Source organism: Podarcis muralis, chromosome 7 (genome assembly GCF_964188315.1).
Source record: "Podarcis muralis chromosome 7, rPodMur119.hap1.1, whole genome shotgun sequence".
NCBI lineage: Eukaryota > Metazoa > Chordata > Lepidosauria > Squamata > Lacertidae > Podarcis > Podarcis muralis.
Window position 1 is genome coordinate 85235295 of NC_135661.1, and position 21232 is coordinate 85256526.

Here is a 21232-nt window from a genome sequence, read left to right on the forward strand (position 1 = left end):
GTGCACCACAGCATAGCAGAATCATAGGCAAATTCAAATACGTGGGGGTGTAGACAACTCCAGTCTAATTCGAATGAGGAAAATGTGTCTTAACGGCAAAAAAAATGTTCAAATGTGGACAAAGGACTAAGAAAGAGTCTCCAAAGTAACTTGGAGGTAATATCTGGGGTTGACAGAGGAGGACCCTTCTCATTAAGAGAAATAATAATAACAATAACAATAGTAATAATAATAATAATAATTTTATTTATACCCTGCCCATCTGTGGGTGCGCCTTCTAGTACTGGAAAGATTGGGGAGGGGGTCCCTACAAGAGGGTAGCACATGTAATATAAATGCAATGACAGGGTGCTGTCTCACGCCAAGGCGGTCTGTAATCTAGTCTTCTTCTGGATGCTCACAGCTCTCCAGAAACTCCCGCCCCCCGGTCTCTTCAGGATCTGTTTTTAACTGGAGATGTCGGGAATTGATCCAAGCTCTCCTGCATGCAAATCATGCACTTTGGTGAATGAGCTCAGTGTCCTTCCTGCGTGCACCACCACGAAATAATTCAAACTCGAACGAGAGAGAGGATGCAAGTGGCTGTTGCTAGCCGCAGGCCCCACCCACTCCATAAGCAAAGTGTGGGTTCTTCTTCTTGGAAATGAAGTTTGTTTCTTCTCCGCAGTCATGTGTTTTGCTCGACTGATGGAAGGACGGACGAGGGGATATAGCAGAGTGCGTAGCCCTGCTGAACGGTCTCTTCAAATTTGAAGGTTCATCATTGTTCCACAAGATGTGTATTTCTTTAAGGGCCAGAGCAAATAACATGACCTAGTTTTACAGCTGTGAAGCGGTATAGCCGCTGCTGTTAAGTTATGTTAATTAAGCTGTTGGCTATAGTATATAAAGAGCAGCACCTAGCTCTCTCAGAACCCTGGTGGATGGGTCATGCTTATTGATATGTTTAATGTAAAGGGAGTTTTTGTTTTTGTTATTAAAACCTCGCTAAAGTTATTTTGGGACGCGGGTGGCACTGTGGGTAAAACCTCAGCGCCTAGGACTTGCTGATCGCATGGTTGGCGGTTCGAATCCCCGCAGCGGGGTGAGCTCCCGTCTTTCGGTCCCAGCTCCTGCCCACCTAGCAGTTTGAAAGCACCCCTAAGTGCAAGTAGATAAATAGGTACCGCTTTATAGCGGGAAAGTAAACGGCGTTTCCATGTGCTGCGCTGGTGCCGGCTCGCCAGAGCAGCTTCGTCACGCTGGCCACGTGACCCGGAAGTGTCTTCGGACAGCGCTGGCCCCCGGCCTCTTAAGTGAGATGGGTGCACAACCCCAGAGTCTGTCAAGACTGGCCCGTACGGGCAGGGGTACCTTTACCTTTACCTTTAAAGTTATTTTTGCGTTCCTTGTAATGTGTGGTCTCCCCAGCACGCTTTCTGCAGCGCAACTGATCTGCAAATAGCCAACAAGATCTGGATTTGAAGATTGTTGCGTGGGTTTTATGGGGGTCCCCAGCCTGGGCAGACACAAGATGTGGATGCTGTTCAGAATTTGAACATGGTATGAATGAGCTCCAGGCTGATTGATCTACGGAGGAAGCACACCTTACTGCTATAGACAGATAGATAAAGATTATTTTTTCTGATTTTAAAGTGGCATTCTTTCCTCTTTTCTTAAACCATGTTTATACATTTTGGAGAACTGTGCTTTTTCATTGCGCTGCTCCTCTGCCGTCCCTCACTCTCGTTCAAGACCGGTGTTATGTGGTCTCGGCGGCCGCTCCCAGTCACCACTCTAGCTGCCACATTCTGGATTAGTTGTAATGATTATCTGCATTGCTTTTAATGCTGCTTTATGTTTTACTTTTGCGTAACGTTCACCCCAAGAATCCTGGGAACTATGGTTTACCCTTTGCAGAGCTACTGCTTCCAGTGCCCTTAACAAACTTCAGTTCCCAGGGTTCTTTGGGGAGAAGTCGTGCGCTTTTGACGTGTGTTGACTCCGTAAAAGTGTGCATTACTCGGCCTGTGACGTTTGGCAAATAGCCGTGTTGCAACGATTGTCCCACAAGCTTCAAGTAATGAAAGTAATCAATGATAGACAGAGAAGCTTTAAATGGTTGGGGTCTCCTTGCCCCAAAAGACCTTCTGTGTGGGGAGAGGATTGGAAGGGTCAAACAAACCCCCCCCCCCAACATGTGGCCTATATTTGCAATGCCTTCTTCTGATGCTTCTCTCATTCTCACAGTGATTTCTCTGGAGGGCTCCCTGCTGCATTTCAGAGACCTCTTGGAGCTGGTCTCTTTCCACCTTGTGAGCAGGTGAGTGTCTGGGGGCAGCTGCTGATGGGTTGTTGGCTCTCCCTCTGTCCTTGCATTTGGATATGTTGTGGCATCACTTTCCAGGAGGCAAAAAGGGCGCAGGAACACCCTTCTCATTACTTCCTTCTCATTACTTCTGCATCTGTTTTCAGCCAAATACCGTATTTTTCGCTCTATAAGATGCACCAGACCACAAGACACACCTAGTTTTTGGAGGAGGAAAACAATAAAAAAAATATTCTGAATCCCAGAAGCCAGAACAGCAAGAGGGATCACTGCACAGCGAAAGCAGCGATCCCTCTTGCTGTTCTGGCTTCTGGGATAGCTGCACAGCCTGCATTCACTCCATAAGACGCACACACATTTCCGCTTACTTTTTAGGAGGGGAAAAGTGAGTCTTATAGAGCAAAAAATACGGTATTTATTATTATTATTATTATTAATAATAATAATAATAATAATAATAATAATAATTGCAATTTATGACCTGCCTTTTACCCTAAGCTCTCAGCGCAGGTTCGAACAATTAAAACACACTGTTAATGTTAAAGCACACTATTGCACAACATTAACAACAACTTGGGGGGGACACGGGTGGCGCTGTGGGTAAAAGCCTCAGCGCCTAGGGCTTGCTGATCGAAAGGTCGGCGGTTCGAATCCCCGCGGCGGGGTGCGCTCCCGTCGTTCGGTCCCAGCGCCTGCCAACCTAGCAGTTCGAAAGCACCCCCGGGTGCAAGTAGATAAATAGGGACCGCTTACTGGCGGGAAGGTAAACGGCGTTTCCGTGTGCTGCGCTGGCTCGCCAGATGCAGCTTTGTCACGCTGGCCACGTGACCCGGAAGTGTCTGCGGACAGCGCTGGCCCCCGGCCTCTTAAGTGAGATGGGCGCACAACCCCAGAGTCTGTCAAGACTGGCCCGTACGGGCAGGGGTACCTTTACCTTTACCTTTAACAACAACTTACAACAGCTTTGAATTACAGAAATAAGGTGCCCCCCCCAAATACATCTCAAGGTTTGTAAGAAATCAATCTTTTAGTGTGGAAGCAGCTACACTGGGACTCCCCGCATCTTGACACCAGGAAGCTGCGTTTAGAAAGGTGTCTAAACATTTCCGTTTAAACAAACCTACCCCCAAACATACAGCGCTGATGTATATTTTTATCTGTTTTCAGTTTATCGCTGATTTTATCTTTTGAATGTTTTAAAGAGTTGCTTTTACTGCTAATGTTATTGTTTTATTCTCTTAGAGGTTTTAATATATATTTTTTACAATCAGTGTATAAATTTTATGAAATCAGTCAATAAAATATGAAATAAAGAAGTGTCAATCAACAAATCAAATCTTTATTACCGTCATAGACCAGCATAAGTAGGGTGGGGTACAGTCCTTTAAAAATCCGTAAAACGTTTTGGAAAGCTAAAATTATTAAAAGGTATATATAAAAGACTATAAGAATCTAAAAGAAGGCTTAGGAGCATTAAACGGGTATGGAAAAGCATAAGAGGTTAGTACAGTATAGGAAAGGCTATATGGCTATCAATTTACAGAGCACTCTGATATGATTATTCATTAAATCTAGTTTGTGAACACTCCTGTGCAGAACCTGAAAGCAGCAGGGAGGTATAGAATTGTCCTGTGCGCCCTGGGTACTTATGGAATAGTGGGGAGATGAGGCTAATACAAATGTCTCTATAATATAGACACTGGAGAAGCACATGCTCTATTGTACATCTTCAGCTAATGTCAAAAGATTGTTGTTGTTTAGTCGTTTAGTCGTGTCCGACTCTTCGTGACCCCCTGGACCAGAGCACACCAGGCACTCCTGTCTTCCACTGCCTCCCACAGTTTGGTCAAACTCATGCTGGTAGCTTCGAGAACACTGTCCCACCATCTCGTCCTCCTCTGCCGTCCCCTTCTCCTTGTGCCCTCCATCTTTCCCAACATCAGGGTCTTCTCCAGGGAGTCTTCTCTTCTCAGGAGGTGGCCAAAGTATTGGAGCCTCAGCTTCAGGATCTGTCCTTCCAGTGAGCACTCAGGGCTGATTTCCTTAAGAATGGATAGGTTTGATCTTATTGCAGTCTTGATCTTCTTGCAGTCAAAAGATTACGCTACAGGAAATCGGGGTTTGGGGCAAGCAATTAAGGATGCACGCTTGCCCAGAGGGAAGCGACCTCGGTATAAGGCAGCTTCCTAAGTTTTGCTGTGGATGGCTTGGTGTAAGCAGAGGACGCTGCTGCCCTGTGGCTTGTGATCATAGCTGTCAACTTACAGATTTGAAAATAAGGGACCAGCAGCCAAATAAGGGACCTGCAGCCTCACCTGTTCCAGGCACTCCAGTCTTCCTGTCCTCCTGCAGTCTGGTCAAACTCATGCTGGTAGCTTCGAGAACACTGTCCAACCAACTTTGTAACCAGAGGTTCAACTGAATAGAATCTGAATCACATGCATCACAAGGCCTATGCAGCCTCAGCTTAAGATGGCTCCCCGGCCTGGCTTTGCACTGCAAAGTTTGCAGCAGCACGTGCAACAAAATGGCGCCCAGCTTTCAAAAAACCCCTCAGCTTGCATTAACTAGCCACACACAAGGCATGCAAGCTTCACCCCCCCAGTCGTTCTTAGACTTCTTATTGGGTGAGCAACACAGCCAAGCAACACAGTTGGAGCCTCCCTCCTCCCTGGCCGGCAGGGAGGGAGGGAGGGAGAGGAGCTGCTTCCTTTGAAATTTAAGGGACATCGTTTAAGGGACATCCATCAATAAGGGACAGCAGCGGGACATGGCGCTGGAATAAGTGACTGCCCCTTCAAATAAGGGACACTTGACAGCTATGCTGGTGATTCTGGCTGCCTCCTTTGGGAACTGGTTTTGTGAATGTGCTGCATTCTGTGCTTCTAGAGACATCCTGCCCCATATGCTGAGGATCCCAGATGCCCTTCGACTTCTACACAAGCCTGAATTAGATGCGGTTGCTGCCTTGGGCATGAGTGAGTAACAGCAGGGCAGGGGGTGGTGGTATCGATTTCTTCCTCCTCCTTGCAAGTCAAAATTCCTGTCGCTTGGTGTTGCTTGAATAGGTTGGGTCAACCCAACTCTGCATCGCCTTGCTTTCTGGTCTCCAAATGCTCTCAGGTGGCGCTGCTTAGAATGTCAGTGTTTTTGTGTGGGATTCAATACTGTACCAACAATTTGAGGTTGGGAGCTCTTGCGCAGCAAGCCGACTTCCCCCCAAAGATCAGATATTTTGCCATAAGGAAAGGGACAGGGAAATGGCACTGCGAAGTGTGGGATATAGCGCTTTGATGCGACGTCGTCTAACCTCCCCACAAGTAAATCGGAAAACAAATGCTCATTAAACAGCCAACCTTGTCTGTCCTCCCCACAAAGTGAAGGCTCATTCAATAGCCAACAATGTCTCATCTCCCCGCAAACACATCAGGAATATTGCTCAATAAACAGTTTTTCTGGAAGTTCCCACAGTCTTTACTGGGGGGGGAATTTACAAAATGGTCTCCTCTCCAAGGCTGGCTTTTGTGTGTGTCTCCATTAGTCCTCACTCTCCTTGTTCTGGGATGAGGGTCCTATGCCTTGCTAACAAGCTGTATGAGAGTCAGAATAATAATAATAATTTATTATATATACCCTGCCCATCTGGCTGGGCTCCCCCAGCCACTCTGGCTGGCTTCCAACCGAATATTAAAATACAGTAATGCCTCAAACATTAAAAGCTTCCCGAAACAGGGCTGCCTTCAGATGTCGTCTAAAAGTCTGGTAGTTGTTGTCTTGTTGTCTTGTTGTCTAGTTCTCTTGACATCTGGTGGGAGCTTGTTGTGTTGTCTTGTTGTTGTCTTGTTGTCTAGTTCTCTTGACATCTGGTGGGAGGGCGTTCCACAGGGCGGGTGCCACTACCGAGAAGGCCCTCTGCCTGCTTCCCTGTAACTTGGCTTCTTGCAGTGAGGGAACCGCCAGAAGGCCCTTGGCGCTGGACCTCAGTGTCCAGTAGAACGATGGGGGTGGAGACGCTCCTTCAGATATACTGGACCGAGGCCATTTAGGGCTTTAGAGGTCAGCACCAACACTTTGAATTGCGCTCGGAAACATACTGGGAGCCAATGTAGGTCTTTCAGGACCAGTGTTATATGGTCTCGGCGGCCGCTCCCAGTCACCAGTCTAGCTGCTGCATTCTGTATTAGTTACAGTTTCTGGGCCACCTTCAAAGGTAGCCCCACGAAGAGTGCATTGCAGTAGTCCAAGCGGGAGATAACCAGAGCATGCACCACTCTAGCGAGACAGTCTGTGGGCAGATAAGGGTCTCAGCCTGTGTACCAGATGGAGCTGATAAACAGCTGCCCTGGACACAGAATTGACCTGCGCCTCCATGGACAGCTGCAAGTCCAAAATGACAGATAGGGTCTCAGCCTGCGTACCAGATGGAGCTGGTGGAGAAATCCAGGTGTCCCATCTCTTTCCAGTTTGCAATTCCATGTTGGGAAGCTGCACTTGTTTTAATAGCTCCCTGTCAGGCAGCTGTTAATTAAAGGCACAGGAAAGCCCCCTGGGAGGAAAAAGAAAGAAAGTAACCTTCACATTCTCTCTTTGCTTCATTGTCAGAGTTCTGGACAATGCCCCTTAAACCTGACGATGGGCTGGTGTCGGCTGAAGTGGAAGAAGGGCCCGTGGGTCTGGATGGAGCCCCCTCTAAATCCAGACCGGCGGTCTGTTCTGTCCGGATAACGTCCGAGGACGAAGCTCTGTGCATCATCAACCCGCTGTTCGTCTCGGTGCACAGCGATGCCAGCTGGCTTGACCTTGCGTCCAGCTTGTGCCGGTCAAGTAGCACGAGGGGCACTCTGCGGTTCCCGAACGGGCTGGGGACTCCCCAGAAGTCCGGCTCAGTAAAAGCAGCATCCGGGAAACAAGGAGCCCGTGGGAGTCTGGATCATCCAGAGTCTCCAGAAGAGGAGGAGGAGGAGGAGATGGAGAAAGGTAAGGAGCTGCTGCTATCAAGGGCATCCGCCACATTCGTAGCATGAAGACTCTGCTTCCAGTTCTCCTGCTTTCCCACTGCACTCGGTGTGTAGGGAAGATGTTTGGATTTGGATTTAATATCCCGCTTTATCACTACCCGAAGGAGTCTCAAAGCGGCTAACATTCTCCTTTCCCTTCCTCTCCCACAACAAACACTCTGTGAGGTAAGTGGGGCTGAGAGACTTCAGAGAAGTGTGACTAGCCCAAGGTTACCCAGCAGCTGCATGTGGAGGAGCGGGGAAGCGAACCCGGTTCATCAGATTACGAGTCTACCGCTCTTAACCATTACACCATACTGGATGTGTAGCTTGGTGCCAGAGCACCTTCCTTGCATGCAGAATGACCCATCTCTGGTCCTCATCTCCAGGAAGAGCGGGCAATGCTCTCTGCCTGAACCCCACTGCTTCCAGTCAGTGTGGACAGTGTGCTGAGCTAGATGGACTGAATCAGCATCTTACTGTGTTCAGAATTATTGAGGGCAAGGGCCCTTGGCTCAGCAGAAGACCATCTGCTTTGTATGCAGAAGGCCCCAAATTCAATCCCCAGTATCTCTGGGTAGGGCTGGGGAAAGTGTCTGCCAGTGTGGTGTAGTGGTTAAGAGCGGTGGACTCGTAATCTGGGGAACCGGGTTCGATTCCCTTCTCCTCCACATGCAGCTGGAGGGAAAAAGTGTGTCTTATAGAGCGAAAAATACGGTAATTTCGGCCTGCAGGTAAGCGTGCGTTTCCATTTCCGACGTACGGAGGGTTACTGTCTTCTGGCTGGCTACAGGTGGGCAAGGTCCAGAGCCAAGCCCTTGGCTGATAAGAACAGACTCTGTAATGTCCTGGAAGGGGAGTCACGGGGGCAGAGGTACCCCCATTGTCTGTTTGTACCTGGAACTATAGGAGACAGGGGCCTAGGTGCCATCAGAATGCTGATGACACTCGGCTCTCCGATTCTTCATAACCAGGAGAGACCTGGCGCGTTCCGGGGACTGGAGTCCGGATGCAGTGAAGGTTTGCAGTGATGGTGTCAGGCGAGCGTGCTTAGGAAGAGCGCCCTGCAAACAAGAGCAATTTAACCCAGCATGCCTTTCTCTTTGCCGCCAACCCTCAGGTGACTCTCTCCTCCGCTCCACCACCGCGCGGCGGAGGCCTCTCCATCGCAGCCTGGCCTGCAGCAGTTCGGAAGGCGTCTCCGAAGAACCGCCTCTGTCCCCCGACCCGCACCTGAAGGAGGTCAAGTCCCCGCACCGCGTCTCCTGGATCGAGGGGATCCCAACCACGCCTCCTCCCACCTGGCCGCTGCAAAAGTCCAGCTCCGAATCCTCTCTGCTGAGCGAGAACATCTTGCTTCCTCCCATCCCCGAACTCGACTCGCTCTCCGTCAGCAGCGTGGAGGACGAGACGGAGGGGCTGCTCGCCGCCGCGGCCGCTCAGCAGAAGAAGCAGCGCCGTCGCTCCTCCGCCCTGAGTTACAAGGTCTTCCAGCGCCTCTCCGCCGTGGGCAGCACGCTCAGCGGGTTCCTCTCGGCCGAACGCCGGGTGTCCAAGCGGGTGGAGGAGCTGGCCCAGGAGCCGTCCTCCTACGTGGGAGGGCTGGTGCAGAGCTTCGTGGGGCACATCCTGCGCGGAGCCGGGAAACGGTATGCGACCAGCACCGACCTGCTCCAGGAGATCCGGCAGATGATCAGTAACCTCAAGGGCTACCTGTGCGAGAGCTCGGAGCTGCATGTGGTCTGTGAGCACAGCGAGGCCGAGGAGATGGACCTGGGTATTTATCGTTATTAAGTTCGTATCCCGCCCTTCCTCTTCGAGCGATCCATAGTTAAAAGCAGAAGTTGGCAAATGTGCCCTCTTTTTTTCTCTTCAAAATATGGCAGCCCTACTTGAGAGTCGTCTCTTTTGAATAGTTTTGGTTGCTGGCAGTAGTGTAAAGGTAAAGGGACCCCTGACCATTAGGTCCAGTCGTGACTGACTCTGGGGTTGCGGCGCTCATCTCACTTTATTGGCCGAGGGAACCGGCGTACAGCTTCCGGGTCATGTGGCCAGCAGGACTAAGCCGCTTCTGGCGAACCAGAGCAGCACACGGAAACGCTGTTTACCTTCCCACCGGAGCGTACCTATTTATCTAATTGCACTTTGAGGTGCTTTCGAACTGCTAGGTTGGCAGGAGCAGGGACCGAGCAACGGGAGCTCACCCCGTCGCGGGGATTCGAACCGCCAACCTTCTGATCGGCAAGTCCTAGGCTCTGTGGTTTAACCCACAGCGAAAAGTAAAAGTCGGCAAATGTGCCCTCTTTTTGTCTCTTCGAAATATGGCAACCATAGGTGTCAACTTATCCCTTTCCTTGCGAGGAATCCTATTCAGAATAAGGGAATTACCCTTTAAAAAAGGGAAAAGTTGACAGCCATGATGGCAACCCTACTTGAGAGTCGTCTGTTTTGAACAGTTTTGGTTGCTGGCAGTAGCGTAGCCGTGGCAAATTCAGAAGGACAGGGTCCCTTCATGGCCACACCCCCTTCAAAGATAATACAACCTTCTAAAATTATACAATCTTTATTTTTTAAAAGAAAAGTTACTCAGAAAACTACGTGTGCAGCTTGAAGTTTCAGCCCGCTGCAAATTATTGCACAGACTGTCGGTATGGGTGGGCGCTGCCCTACATTGCTCCTTCCTCCCCTCTCCCAATTAACCTCCGTCTCCAGGGCCCACATCTGTGACATCACCAGGGCTCCCCCCTAGATCTCAGATTTGGGTACTGAAATCTTAGGGTCTGGGGTGCTGCTGACTTGACAACCCCACGACCTCCTGCTCTTCCTCCTCCTCCTCTTGTGCTACTCTGCATGGCCAAGGTTGCAATCTTGGTGGGGGGCAAAGCTCTGTTTACCCCCAAAACAGAAACAGTCACATTGTCAGGTTACCTGCTTCCCGGCAAAGCTGCTTATAAATGTATTTCATCGTATCTCTGAGCAGCCGAAAATAACACCCCTGCCGTTTCCACTCTGGACCGCGGCCAGCTTGCGACATTGCTATCTGCTCACACGTGGGCCAGAGCAGAGCACTTAGGAAGCTGTGGTTGAGGCTCTGATGCAGCCCACACCGTACGCAGCAGAGGCAGCTGGGAGGGAGCAGATGCAAAGAGGAACCGAGGTAGCTTCCTGGACACAAAGAAATCCAAAGAGGCTTTGGATTCCGTGCACTTGCTTGTTTGTTGGGCTTTGGCCCACTTACTGATGTTTCCACCCAGAATACAGAATCAGGTTTCTTAGAAGCATAGAGGACCCTCATACTCGACAGTGGACTTTGCTGCCAAGGAGTGTGGTGGAGTCTCCTTCTTTGGAGGTCTTTAAGCAGAGGCTTGACAACCATATGTCAGGAGTGCTCTGATGGTGTTTCCTGCTTGGCAGGGGGTTGGACTCGATGGCCCTTGTGGTCTATTCCAACTCTATGATTCTATGATTCTATGATTCTATGATTCTATACCTACAGGACCGCCTCTCCTGGTATGCCCCACGGAGGACCTTAAGGTCCATAAATAGCAACACCCTAGAGGTCCCGGGCCCTAAGGAAGTCAGATTAGCCTCAACCAGAGCCAGGGCCTTTTCAACACTGGCTCCAGCCTGGTGGAATGCTCTGTCTCATGAGACCAGGGCCTTACAGGATCTGATCTCTTTCCACAGGGCCTGTAAGACAGAGTTGTTCCGCCTGGCCTTTGGCTTGGAATCAACTTGATCCCCTTCCCCTCTTTCCTTTTTCCTTTCTCCTTCTGTGATGGAACTCCTATTTGGGGACTTCCCTGGCTTTTTTCTGGCCCATGTAGGACCAGTCTGGATAGCTAGCCTTGGTGAAGACTTGACGTTTTCATCCCCAAAAAAGTTTTCCATTGAAATGAGGCTGTATTTTAATGTTTTAATGTTGTATTTCAATCTTGTTTTTAAGTTGTATTTCAATCAATTTGTTTTATATCGGGTGTTAGCGGGTTGGGACGTGGGTGGCGCTGTGGGTTAAACCACAGAGCCTAGGATTTGCCGATCTGAAGGTCGGCGGTTCGAATCCCTGCGACGGGGTGAGCTCCCGTTGCTCGGTCTCTGCTCCTGCCAACCTAGCAGTTCGAAAGCACGTCAAAGTGCAAGTAGATAAATAGATACCGCTCCGGTGGGAAGGTAAACAGCATTTCTGTGCGCTGCTCTGGTTCGCCAGAAGCGGCTTAGTCATGCTGGCCACATGACCCGGAAGCTGTACGCCGGCTCCCTCAGCCAATAAAGCGAGATGAGCGCCGCAACCCCAGAGTCGGCCACGACTGGACCTAATGGTCAGGGGTCCCTTTACCTTTACCTAGCCGCCCTGAGCCTGGTCTTGGCTGGGGAGGGTGGGGTATAAATAATTTTTATTATTATTATAGAGTTGGAAGGGACCCCAGGGGTCATCTAGTCCAACCCCCTGCAATGCAGGAATCTCAGCTCCTGGGAACTTTCCAATTCTCACTTTAAGGGGTGAGAGGAAGTACAGCAGTATAGCTCACCCTTAGCTTAAGCAGGGGTTATGTTCCAAAACTATAATTCTGTGTAGTCAAAACACACTCTCCCTGCACCTCTGAATGCCATATTGTAGAAGACACTGAGCTTTTAACATATTGAGCCTTCAACAACAACAAAAAAACCCTTAGCCAGCGGCGGAGCAAGGCGATCGGGCGCCTGGGGTGGTGCGCATGCCTGGCGCCCAGGCACGGGGCCAGCTGGGGCAGGACGCTCCGCGGGGCCTCCAAGGAGTCTGCCTGCCTCTTCCCACTCAGCCACCCTACAGCTGAGGGGGAGGCGGCAGGCAAACCGTTTGGGCTGCGCGGAACCTGCGCGTGCCCAAGCCACCGCTTCACTCCCAGAAGAGATGTGTGGCTTGGGTGTGCTGCAGGCCCCACGGTGAGTGCAACCCGGCATTTTGTCACCCCCCTCAGAGGTGATCTCTGGGGTGACCCGCCCCTACCGCACCCCCTTCCTCCGCCCCTGCCCTTAGCTAGCTGAAAATGCAACCTTTTGGTTTTGAATTCAAAGTGCAAGCAACCTTGCGACAAATGTGGTTATATTTTAAACTGGAACACCATCAAACAAAAGGGTGCTCCAGTCTCTGGATTATCGTCCTCTGACTTCCTCTAGGATAAAGGTAAAGGGACCTCTGAGCATTAGGTCCAGTCGTGGCCGACTCTGGGGTTGCAGCACTCATCTTGCTTTAATGGCCAAGGGAGTCGGCGTACAGCTTCTGGGTCATGTGGCCAGCATGACTAAGCCGCTTCTGGCGAACCAGAACAGCGCACGGAAACGCCGTTTACCTTCCCGCCGGAGCAGTACCTATTTATCTACTTGCACTTTGACGTGCTTTGAACTGCTAGGTTGGCAGGAGCAGGGACCGAGCAACGGGAGCTCACCCCGTCGCGGGGATTCGAACCGCCGACCTTCTGATTGGCAAGTCCTAGGCTCTGTGGTTTAACCCACAGCGCCACCCGCGTCCCTTCCTCTAGGATAGCCGCCCATTATTATCACCATTAAACTTGCCACAACCTTGAAAGCCTCGTCATCGCCTCATCCACGTTGCATCGTTACTCCTCGTCTGGGGAGAAAAATCCCGGAGTTGTGCTTGCCCCACTTGCCTGACCTACGTGATCCACAGTAACGTGTCGTGGCTTCATTTTCTCTTCCTCTCCCTCTTCCCCTTTCTCGTATCATTTTCCTGCTAGGTTCCGTGGTCGAAGCCGCTCTGTACAAATGCATGCTAAAGCCTCTCCGGAACTCCATCTACGCCCAGTTGCACGAATTCCACGCCCACGACGGCACCCTGGACAAGCTGAGCCAGCACCAGGCCACCATGCGGCGGCAGAGCCTGGCCGAGCTGGGCGTGACGGCCGGCGTCCCAGATGCGGCCGCCTTAGAGCGCATCCAGGCCAAGCTGAACCTCATGCACCAGGCTTACTCGCCCAAGAAGAAGGAGACGCACATGCTCAAAGTCTGCAAGATGCTCTACGAAGCCATGAACCAGGCTGCAGGAGGAACAGGTAGGGAGGCTGCCTTGGCAACATGTCTCTGAGATGGATCAGAGCTCAATGGTTTAGAGCAGCTGGTTTGCCTCCAGCAAGGTCCCAGTTTCAATCCCCAGCTGGGGAAGGCTTCCCTGTCTGAAATTCTGGAGAGTGGCTGCCAACCAGTGTAGGCAGCACTGAGGTGCATGGACCAAGTGGCCTGACTTGGGAAGAAGTGCTTTTCTTTTTGCTTGTCTTGAATAATAATAATAATTATTTGTTATTTGTTATTTATTATTTATTATTTATTATTTATACCCAGCCACTCTGGGCGGCTCCCAATCAAGTGTTAAAAACAATACAGCATTAAATATTAAAAACTTCCCTAAACAGGGCTGCCTTCAGATGTCTTTTCAAAAGAAGATAGCTGCTTATTTCCTTCACATCTGAAGGGAGGGCATTCCACAGGGCGGGTGCCACTACCAAGAAGGCCCTCTGTCTGGTTCCCTGTAACCTCACTTCTCGCAATGAGGGAACCGCCAGAAGGCCCTCGGCGCTGGATCTCAGTGTCCGGGCTCAACGAATCTCCCAACATTCAGCTTCACCAAACGCCCCTGAGTCCCAGTATAGTCGTACCTCGGAAGCCGAACGGAATCCGTTCCGGAAGTCCGTTCGACTTCCAAAACGTTCGGAAACTAAGGCGCAGCTTCCAATTGGCTGCAGGAAGCTCCTGCAGCCAATCGGAAGCCGTGGAAGCCCTATCGGACTTTCGGGTTCCAAAGAACGTTCGCAAACCAGAACACTTCCAGGTTTGTGGCGTTCTGGAGCCGAAATGTTCAAATCAACAATTTCGTTCTGTATGGGACAACGACAATAAAGATTATCGTATCATAATGTACGACTGTACAGTGGTACCTCGGGTTACATACGCTTCAGGTTACAGACTCCGCTAACCCATAAATAGTACCTCGGGTTAAGAACTTTGCTTCAGGATGAGAACAGAAATCGTGCTCGGGCAACACGGCAGCAGCAGGAGGCCCCATTAGCTAAAGTGGTGCTTCAGGTTAAGAACAGTTTCAGGTTAAGAACGGACCTCCGGAACGAATTAAGTTCTTACCGCTGTACCACTGTATTATGAGAGAAAGAGACAACCATTTCTCTACATCCGCTTTCCTTGCACCAGAACAGTAGCGCTGGCTCTGATGATGTTCTTCTGTTTTCCCATGTTCGGAAGAGTCTTTTGGCGCCGACGACTTCCTGCCGGTTCTGATCTACATGCTGGTGAACTGTGACGTGGTTTCGGTGCAGCTGGATGTCGAGTACATGATGGAACTGATGGACCCCAGCCAGCTGCTGGGAGAAGGTAAGCCGGCAAGTTGTGCCACACCTAGATCTGTCCCTTGGGTATCCTGAAATGATCTGGATTTTTGCTAGCTACTGGATGTCCTCCTAAGGTTTAGGGTTAATGTCTCTAGGAGACCCCAGAAGTCTCTGCCTCATGTTGTCAGGAGCGGGTGTCAGGAACAAGCCAGCAATAAATTGTATGGAGTAAGTTGTAAAGGTAAAAGGACCCCTGACCATTAGGTCCAGTCGTTACCAACTCTGGGGTTGTGGCGCTCATCTCGCTTTACTGGCCGAGGGAGCCGGCGGACAGCTTCCGGGTCATGTGGCCAGCATGACCAAGCCGCTTCTGGCGAACCAGAGCAGCGCACGGAAACGCCGTTTACCTTCCCGCTGGAGCGGTACCTATTTATCTACTTGCACTTTGACGTGCTTTCGAACTGCTAGGTTGGCAGGAGCAGGGAGTGAGCAATGGGAGCTCACCCCATCATGGGGATTCGAACCGCCAACCTTCTGATCGGCAAGCCCTAGGCTCTGTGGTTTAACCCACAGTGCCACCCGTGTCCCTCTACATTTACGGAGTAAGTTGACTATTAAAGGAAACTAGGTTGAATCAGAAGACCAGGCCTAGTGAGCGCAGCACCTCATCCCAGTAGATCTTGCCCCAGGTGCAGAAGTGAGAACTGAAGGTCCCTGCCTTCTCACAGTTCCCTAAGTCTCCTTCCCAAGCAATCTGGGGCTCTGTTGTCTTCTCTCTCTCTGCTCTCCCCTTTTCATACCTCTTCTGGTTCTTGGAGACCAGGGGGGGAAGGGAGCTTGTCACAGCAGGAGGGGGAGACCCCCTGGCTTCTTCCGCAGCCTGCCGCACCTCTGCCTCTTGGCCCCACCTCCTCTCCTGCTTCCTCTTCTGCCTCTGATTCTGGACTGCTTTCTGCCACAGACTCTCCCAGCTCACGAAGCCCTGTTCCCTCTTCAGTTTCCAACCTCCTCTTCCCCATCTTCTCCCTCTGACTACTCATTGCCGTCCCACCACCAATCCCCGGGCTCTGAGCCTTCTTCTAATGGGCGGTCCCCCATCTGGTTCCTCCCACCATTCCTCCACATCCAGCCAGTCCATGACACACATATAGGGAATAGAGCACAGGTGTGAGGGAGCTGTTGCACTTCAGCTCCCATCATCCCCAGCCAGCTTGGCCCAATGGTCAGGGATGATGTGAGTTGTAGTCCAGCAACGTATTTTTTTTATTCATTTAATGAATTTATATACCGCCTTATACCTATACAGTGGTACCTCTGGATGTGAACGGGATCTGTTCCGGAGCCTCGTTCGCATCCTGAAGCGAACGCAACCCGCGTCTGCACATCTGCGTGTGCGCGGGTTGCGTTTCGCCGCTTCTGCGCATGCGCGTGATGTCATTTTGAGCATCTGCGCATGCGCAAATGGCGAAACCCGGAAGTAATGCTTTCCGTTACTTCCGGGTCACCTCGGAGCGCAACCCGAAAACGCTCAACCTGAAGAAACTTCAACCCGAGGTATGACTGTACATATGGCACGCCACGGGTTCTGCATCCCTGGAACAGAGGGACGCAAAGCCACACTCCACTTCTACCGCATTTGAGTTAATTGAACTGCGCTGATGTGCACTGAAGCGCACCAAGCGATGATGTCTTTGCCAACGGGCACAGGATTAGCGTTTCTATTTTCGCTCTAAGGGACATTCTGGTTCAGGGAGTGACCCACCTGGTGGACAGGGCTGAGAACAGTGGCCCAGGTGTCGCTTCTGTGCTTAAGCCAGGCCCGAGTTCAGTCCTCTGAAGGGTTCGGATCCAAAAGCCTTCCTGAGCCCATACATCTCCATTCTGACGCGGGTTTTCTCTTCTCCCTCCCTCTCGCGCCGCAGGAGGCTATTACCTCACCACCTGGTTTGGCGCCCTCTTCCACATCGAGAACTTCCAGCCAGCGGCCACGGTGACGCGGCAAATCAGCATCGAGGCCCAGCGCTCCATCCATCAGTGGCATCGGCGCCGAACCATCCACCATCACCACGCCAACCGGAGCCATTCCCAGGTGAGGCTGGAGTCTGCAAAAGAAGTCCTGTGCTGAAGCCGGGGGCTAAGAAGTGGGAGAGAGCAAGGGATTCTGGGAGCCAAATTCCGGGATGGGGTGCGGAACTCAGTCAGGCCAGTGTAGTACCTCCCCCACACCTGTTCCTCACCTGTCAATCAAACTGACATCACAATGATGTCGGGTGACTTTTTTGGGGGGCTACAGAGTTTGAAATCAAACCATGCAGGCAAAGGAACAACTTACAGGGTGCCTGGGTGCTTTTCCTGGTATGGATGGAAACGGGGAATGACTGATATCTCTTGGGGTTGCAAGCTCACTCTTTGGTATCAGATCATCTTTACTGGCTGCCCATCCACTACCGGGCCGGGTTCAAGGTCCTTGCATTAATCAGCTGAGGTTTAGGTTGCCCCAGGGACACCTTTCTATCCCAGCCCAATCCCTGAGATCACCTGCAGGAGCGTCGCTGGTTGTTCCGCAAGTTCATAGTACAGTTGTACCTTGGTTTACGAACTTAATCCATGAATTTAGTCCATTCTTAAACCAAAGCATTCTTAAACCAAGGCATGCTTTCCCATAGCGGCGGGGGATTCAGTTTACAAATGGAACACGCTCAACAGGAAGCGGAACATGTTCTGCTTCCAAGGCAAAGTTCACAAACCAAAGCACTTACTTCCGGTTTTGCAGCGTTCTTAATCCAAGTTGTTCATAAACTAAGCTGTTCTTAAACCAAGGTACCACTGTATCATAGAATCGTAGATCTGGAAGGGACATGATCATGGAACATCCAGAAAGTGTAAGAACTGCATAAGAACAGGAATCCTCCCCAAAATATTACTATAAATGAGCCTCTGACATATGTACCTTAAGTACGTCTACAAACTCATCAAGAGGTTTGAGCTTGCTTTTGCTGCGTAATCTCGTTGTATCAGGTCTTGTATGAGACAGACCCAACTCTCATCAATGCAAAGACGCCTTTCTCTTTTCCGGTCTGTCATATCAGCCACAGTTGAAATTCACATCAATGTGCCGTGGAGAACAGTGGAAGACTAGCCAATTGCTCTTGCTCTCGTTTTGAAAATATCTCTCCATATTCCACGAATAGAAATGTTTTGATACCATACTATACCACACTGAAATGTAGAAAGGTTTCTTTGATTGCCCTTGAATCTCCCCGCCACACTTGCCATCTAACATAAAACACCGGTCCTGAAAGACCTACATTGGCTCCCAGTACATTTCCAAGCACAATTCAAAGCATTGGTGCTGACCTTGAAAGCCCTAAACGGCCTCAGTCCTGTATACCTGAAGGAGCATCTCCACCCCCATTGTTCATGAGGTCCAGCTCCGAGAGCCTTCAGGTGGCTCCCTCACTCTGAGAAGTGAGGTGGCAGGGAACCAGGCAGAGGGCCTTTTTGGTAGTGGCACCCTCCCTGTGGAACGCCCTCCCACCAGATGTCAAGGAAATAAACAACTATCTGACTTTTAGAAGACACCTGAAGGCAGCCCTGTTTAGGAAAGTTTTCAATGTTTGATGTTTTATTGTGTTTTTAAGTCAGATGAGTGGGGTATCAATATAAAGGTAAAGGTAAAGGGACCCCTGACCATTAGGTCCAGTCACAGATGACTCTGGGGTTGCGGCGCTCATCTCGCTTTATTGGCCAAGGGAGCCGGCGTACAGCTTCCGGGTCATGTGGCCAGCATGACTAAGCCGCTTCTGGCAAACCAGAGCAGCGCACGGAAACGCCGTTTACCTTCCTGCTGGAGCGGTACCTATTTATCTACTTGCACTTTGATGTGCTTTCGAACTGCTAGGTTGGCAGGAGCAGGGACCGAGCAATGGGAGCTCACCCCGTTATTGGGATTCGAACCACCGACCTTCCGGTCAGCAAGCCCTAGGCTCTGTGGTTTAACCCACAGTGCCACCTGTGTCCGGCGTATCAATAATACATTATTATTATTATTATTATTATTATTATTATTATTATTATTTAATTTATCTGCTCCTGCCACTCCAATATGTTGGAGAACCATTGCTTTAATGGCAGGCCTACTACCTCAAGGGCCTTGGCCGCACGGTAACTTTCTGCTTCCCACCCCCCTTCAGAACATCCTCTACGTCTCCTTCTGCGAACCCTTCAACAACCAGAAGACCATCTCCGTGCCCCCTGACATGACAACGGCATCGGTGTGCGCTGTGTGCGCTGAGAAGTACGGCGTCTCCGATCCCGAGTCCCACGGCCTTTTCTTGGTGTCGCACGGCTCCTCTCAGCTCTTGGCCGGGGACAGCTGCCCGCAGAGACTCCGCTCAGAGACCCTCCAGGCCCAAGGGGGGCCCGGGAGTTTCGTTTACAAGCCCAAAGACAGGGGGCTCCCCGCTACCGCCGCTCCCCCTTCCCTTTTGAACCCTGACCGCTCGACTGAGGCCCGGGAGCCCCTCGAAAGCAAGGACACGGGGCAACCGGATTGAGCGTGGGCCTCGGAACCTTCCGGAAACTTCTCCAGACGGTTGACCAAGCTTTTGGGTTTCTGACTGGGTGGAAACGTCGGGAAAAGCTGAGAGACTGGGTTATAAAATGTCCGCCAGGAAAAGTCTCGAACAGAAGACCTCAGCCCTGAAGTACTGGTAGAAGACAGGGTGATGAGCCTTTCTCCTTTGCATGGAAGCTTGTGAGGGAGCGGCCGCCATTTTGTTTCTTTACTACTCCTGTTGCCCTGCCAGAGTTCCCTCTTCCGTTTAGACCAGGGCTGACCAGACTGGTAAGGATAAGTGGGAAACTTAAGTGGCATTACAGTGGTACAAAACTGCTTTAAATGCCTAGAGCATATGGGGCCTTACTTCTAAGGCAGGTTTAGCCATCTTGGTGCCCTCTAGATATTGTTGGACTACAACTCCCATCATCCCTGGCCATTGGCCTGGCTGGCTGAGGCTGCAGGTGGCAGAATCTGTTCAGTTCCAGTCCTCTCACGTTCTCATTTTCCCCCAATACAGTCGTACCTTGGAAGTCGAACGGAATCCGTTCCGGAAGTCCGCTCGACTTCCAAAACGTTCGGAAACCAAATCGCAGCTTCCGATTGGCTGCAGGAAGCTCCTGCAGCCAATCAGAAGCCCCGTCGGACGTTCAGCTTCCAAAAATAGTTCGCAAAACAGAAGTCCCTTCCGGGTTTGTGACGTTTGGGAGATAATTTGTTCGGGAGCCAAGCCATTCGATTTCCAAGGTACCACTGTATCGAATCCAGCTCTCCACATTTCGGAGCGATTCACAGTGTCCCCAAAACCGTGACATTTCATCAGCATCTTATTGCCGATTTCTCCTAATAAACACATCTTTACATTTTGGGGAGTGTGCACATTGCTGCAGCCTGTTTCCTCCCCACACTGTGTGTTTCTGAATGTCATTTTCATAAATACCTTCATTTTTCTGCACACTGTGTTTTCCCCTCATCCATGCACTTTTGTAAACCTTGACTGGAGAACTGCATGGCAACGTTTGTTGAAGTGGGAATGTCGACGGACGGCTGCATTTTGGTTTGTGCAGTGTTTTGGAAAGTGAGGTTTGGGGCAGATTTGGCGTTGAGTACATACAGAACCCTTCGTCCGTAGCTGGGGCTGATGGTGATCGGAGTCTAGAGCATAGCTGTCAAGCGTCCCTTATTTGGCGGGAAACTCCCTTATCCCAGCGCCGTGTCCCGCTGCTGTCCCTTATTGATGATGTCCCTTAAATTTCCCGGGTTTCAAAGGAAGCAGCTCCTCTCCCTCCCTCCCTGCTGGCCAGGGAGGAGGGAGGCTCCAACTGTGTTGCTTGGCTGCATTACTCACCCAATAAGGAGCCTAAGAACGACTGGGGGGTGGAGCTTGCATGCCTTGTGCCGATCAAATCGGCCGCCTTGCCTGGGGACTCGCCTTTGCTCAGCGCTTCCCAGCGGAGAGGTGACGGTGGTTTTCCTTGCTGCATCCCCTTTGCCGGGTTGCTGCGCTGTGGGATCCACTGCTTGAGGTTTCGTTTGGCGGCTGGCTGGGCTTTCTGCCTTTGGCTCGGAGGGGCTCAGAAGTCGAACATACCTGTGCTCTGAAAATTCCTTATTTTGGCTGCTGATCCCTTATTTTCGAGGCCGCTGGCCCCTTATTTTCAAATCTGTAAGTTGACAGCTATGGTCTAGAGTGTTGCGAGATGGGCTGCCGTGGTTCTACCATCTGAGAGTAGCTTGAGATAATGGAGAAGACAACGTTGTTGTTTTTTAAGCCGGGGAGGCAAGGAGCGACTACACCCACCCTTATTCCATCTGTTGTTTTAATCTATCAATTCTCACGTCCACCCAGCAGAGGGCAGCATCTGCTTTCTATTACAGAAGCTCAAAACCATAACTTAGAACCTTGGAATCTTAGACTTGCAAGGGATCCATGGGGGTCATCTAGTCCAACCCCCTGCAATGAAGTAATCTCTACTAAAGTATCCATGACAGATGGCCATCCAACCTCTGCTTAAAAGCCTCCAACGAAAGAGAG

The 21232-nt window shown here is 50.8% G+C and overlaps 1 protein-coding gene across 2 annotated transcripts in view; it reads left to right on the plus strand.

Annotated features, from left to right (window-relative positions):
• RINL (Ras and Rab interactor like) overlaps window positions 1-20063 on the plus strand; it is a 34958-nt gene extending 14895 nt beyond the window's left edge. For both annotated transcript variants that reach the window (XM_077932297.1, XM_077932298.1), the window contains 8 exons: window positions 2230-2302; window positions 5198-5286; window positions 6911-7285; window positions 8426-9082; window positions 13041-13355; window positions 14554-14682; window positions 16562-16728; window positions 18833-20063. In XM_077932297.1, the coding sequence (XP_077788423.1) occupies window positions 2230-2302; window positions 5198-5286; window positions 6911-7285; window positions 8426-9082; window positions 13041-13355; window positions 14554-14682; window positions 16562-16728; window positions 18833-19195 (2168 nt within the window). In that variant the 3' untranslated portion in view covers window positions 19196-20063. The remainder of the gene's footprint in view (window positions 1-2229; window positions 2303-5197; window positions 5287-6910; window positions 7286-8425; window positions 9083-13040; window positions 13356-14553; window positions 14683-16561; window positions 16729-18832) is intronic.
• Window positions 20064-21232: the final 1169 nt, after the last annotated feature.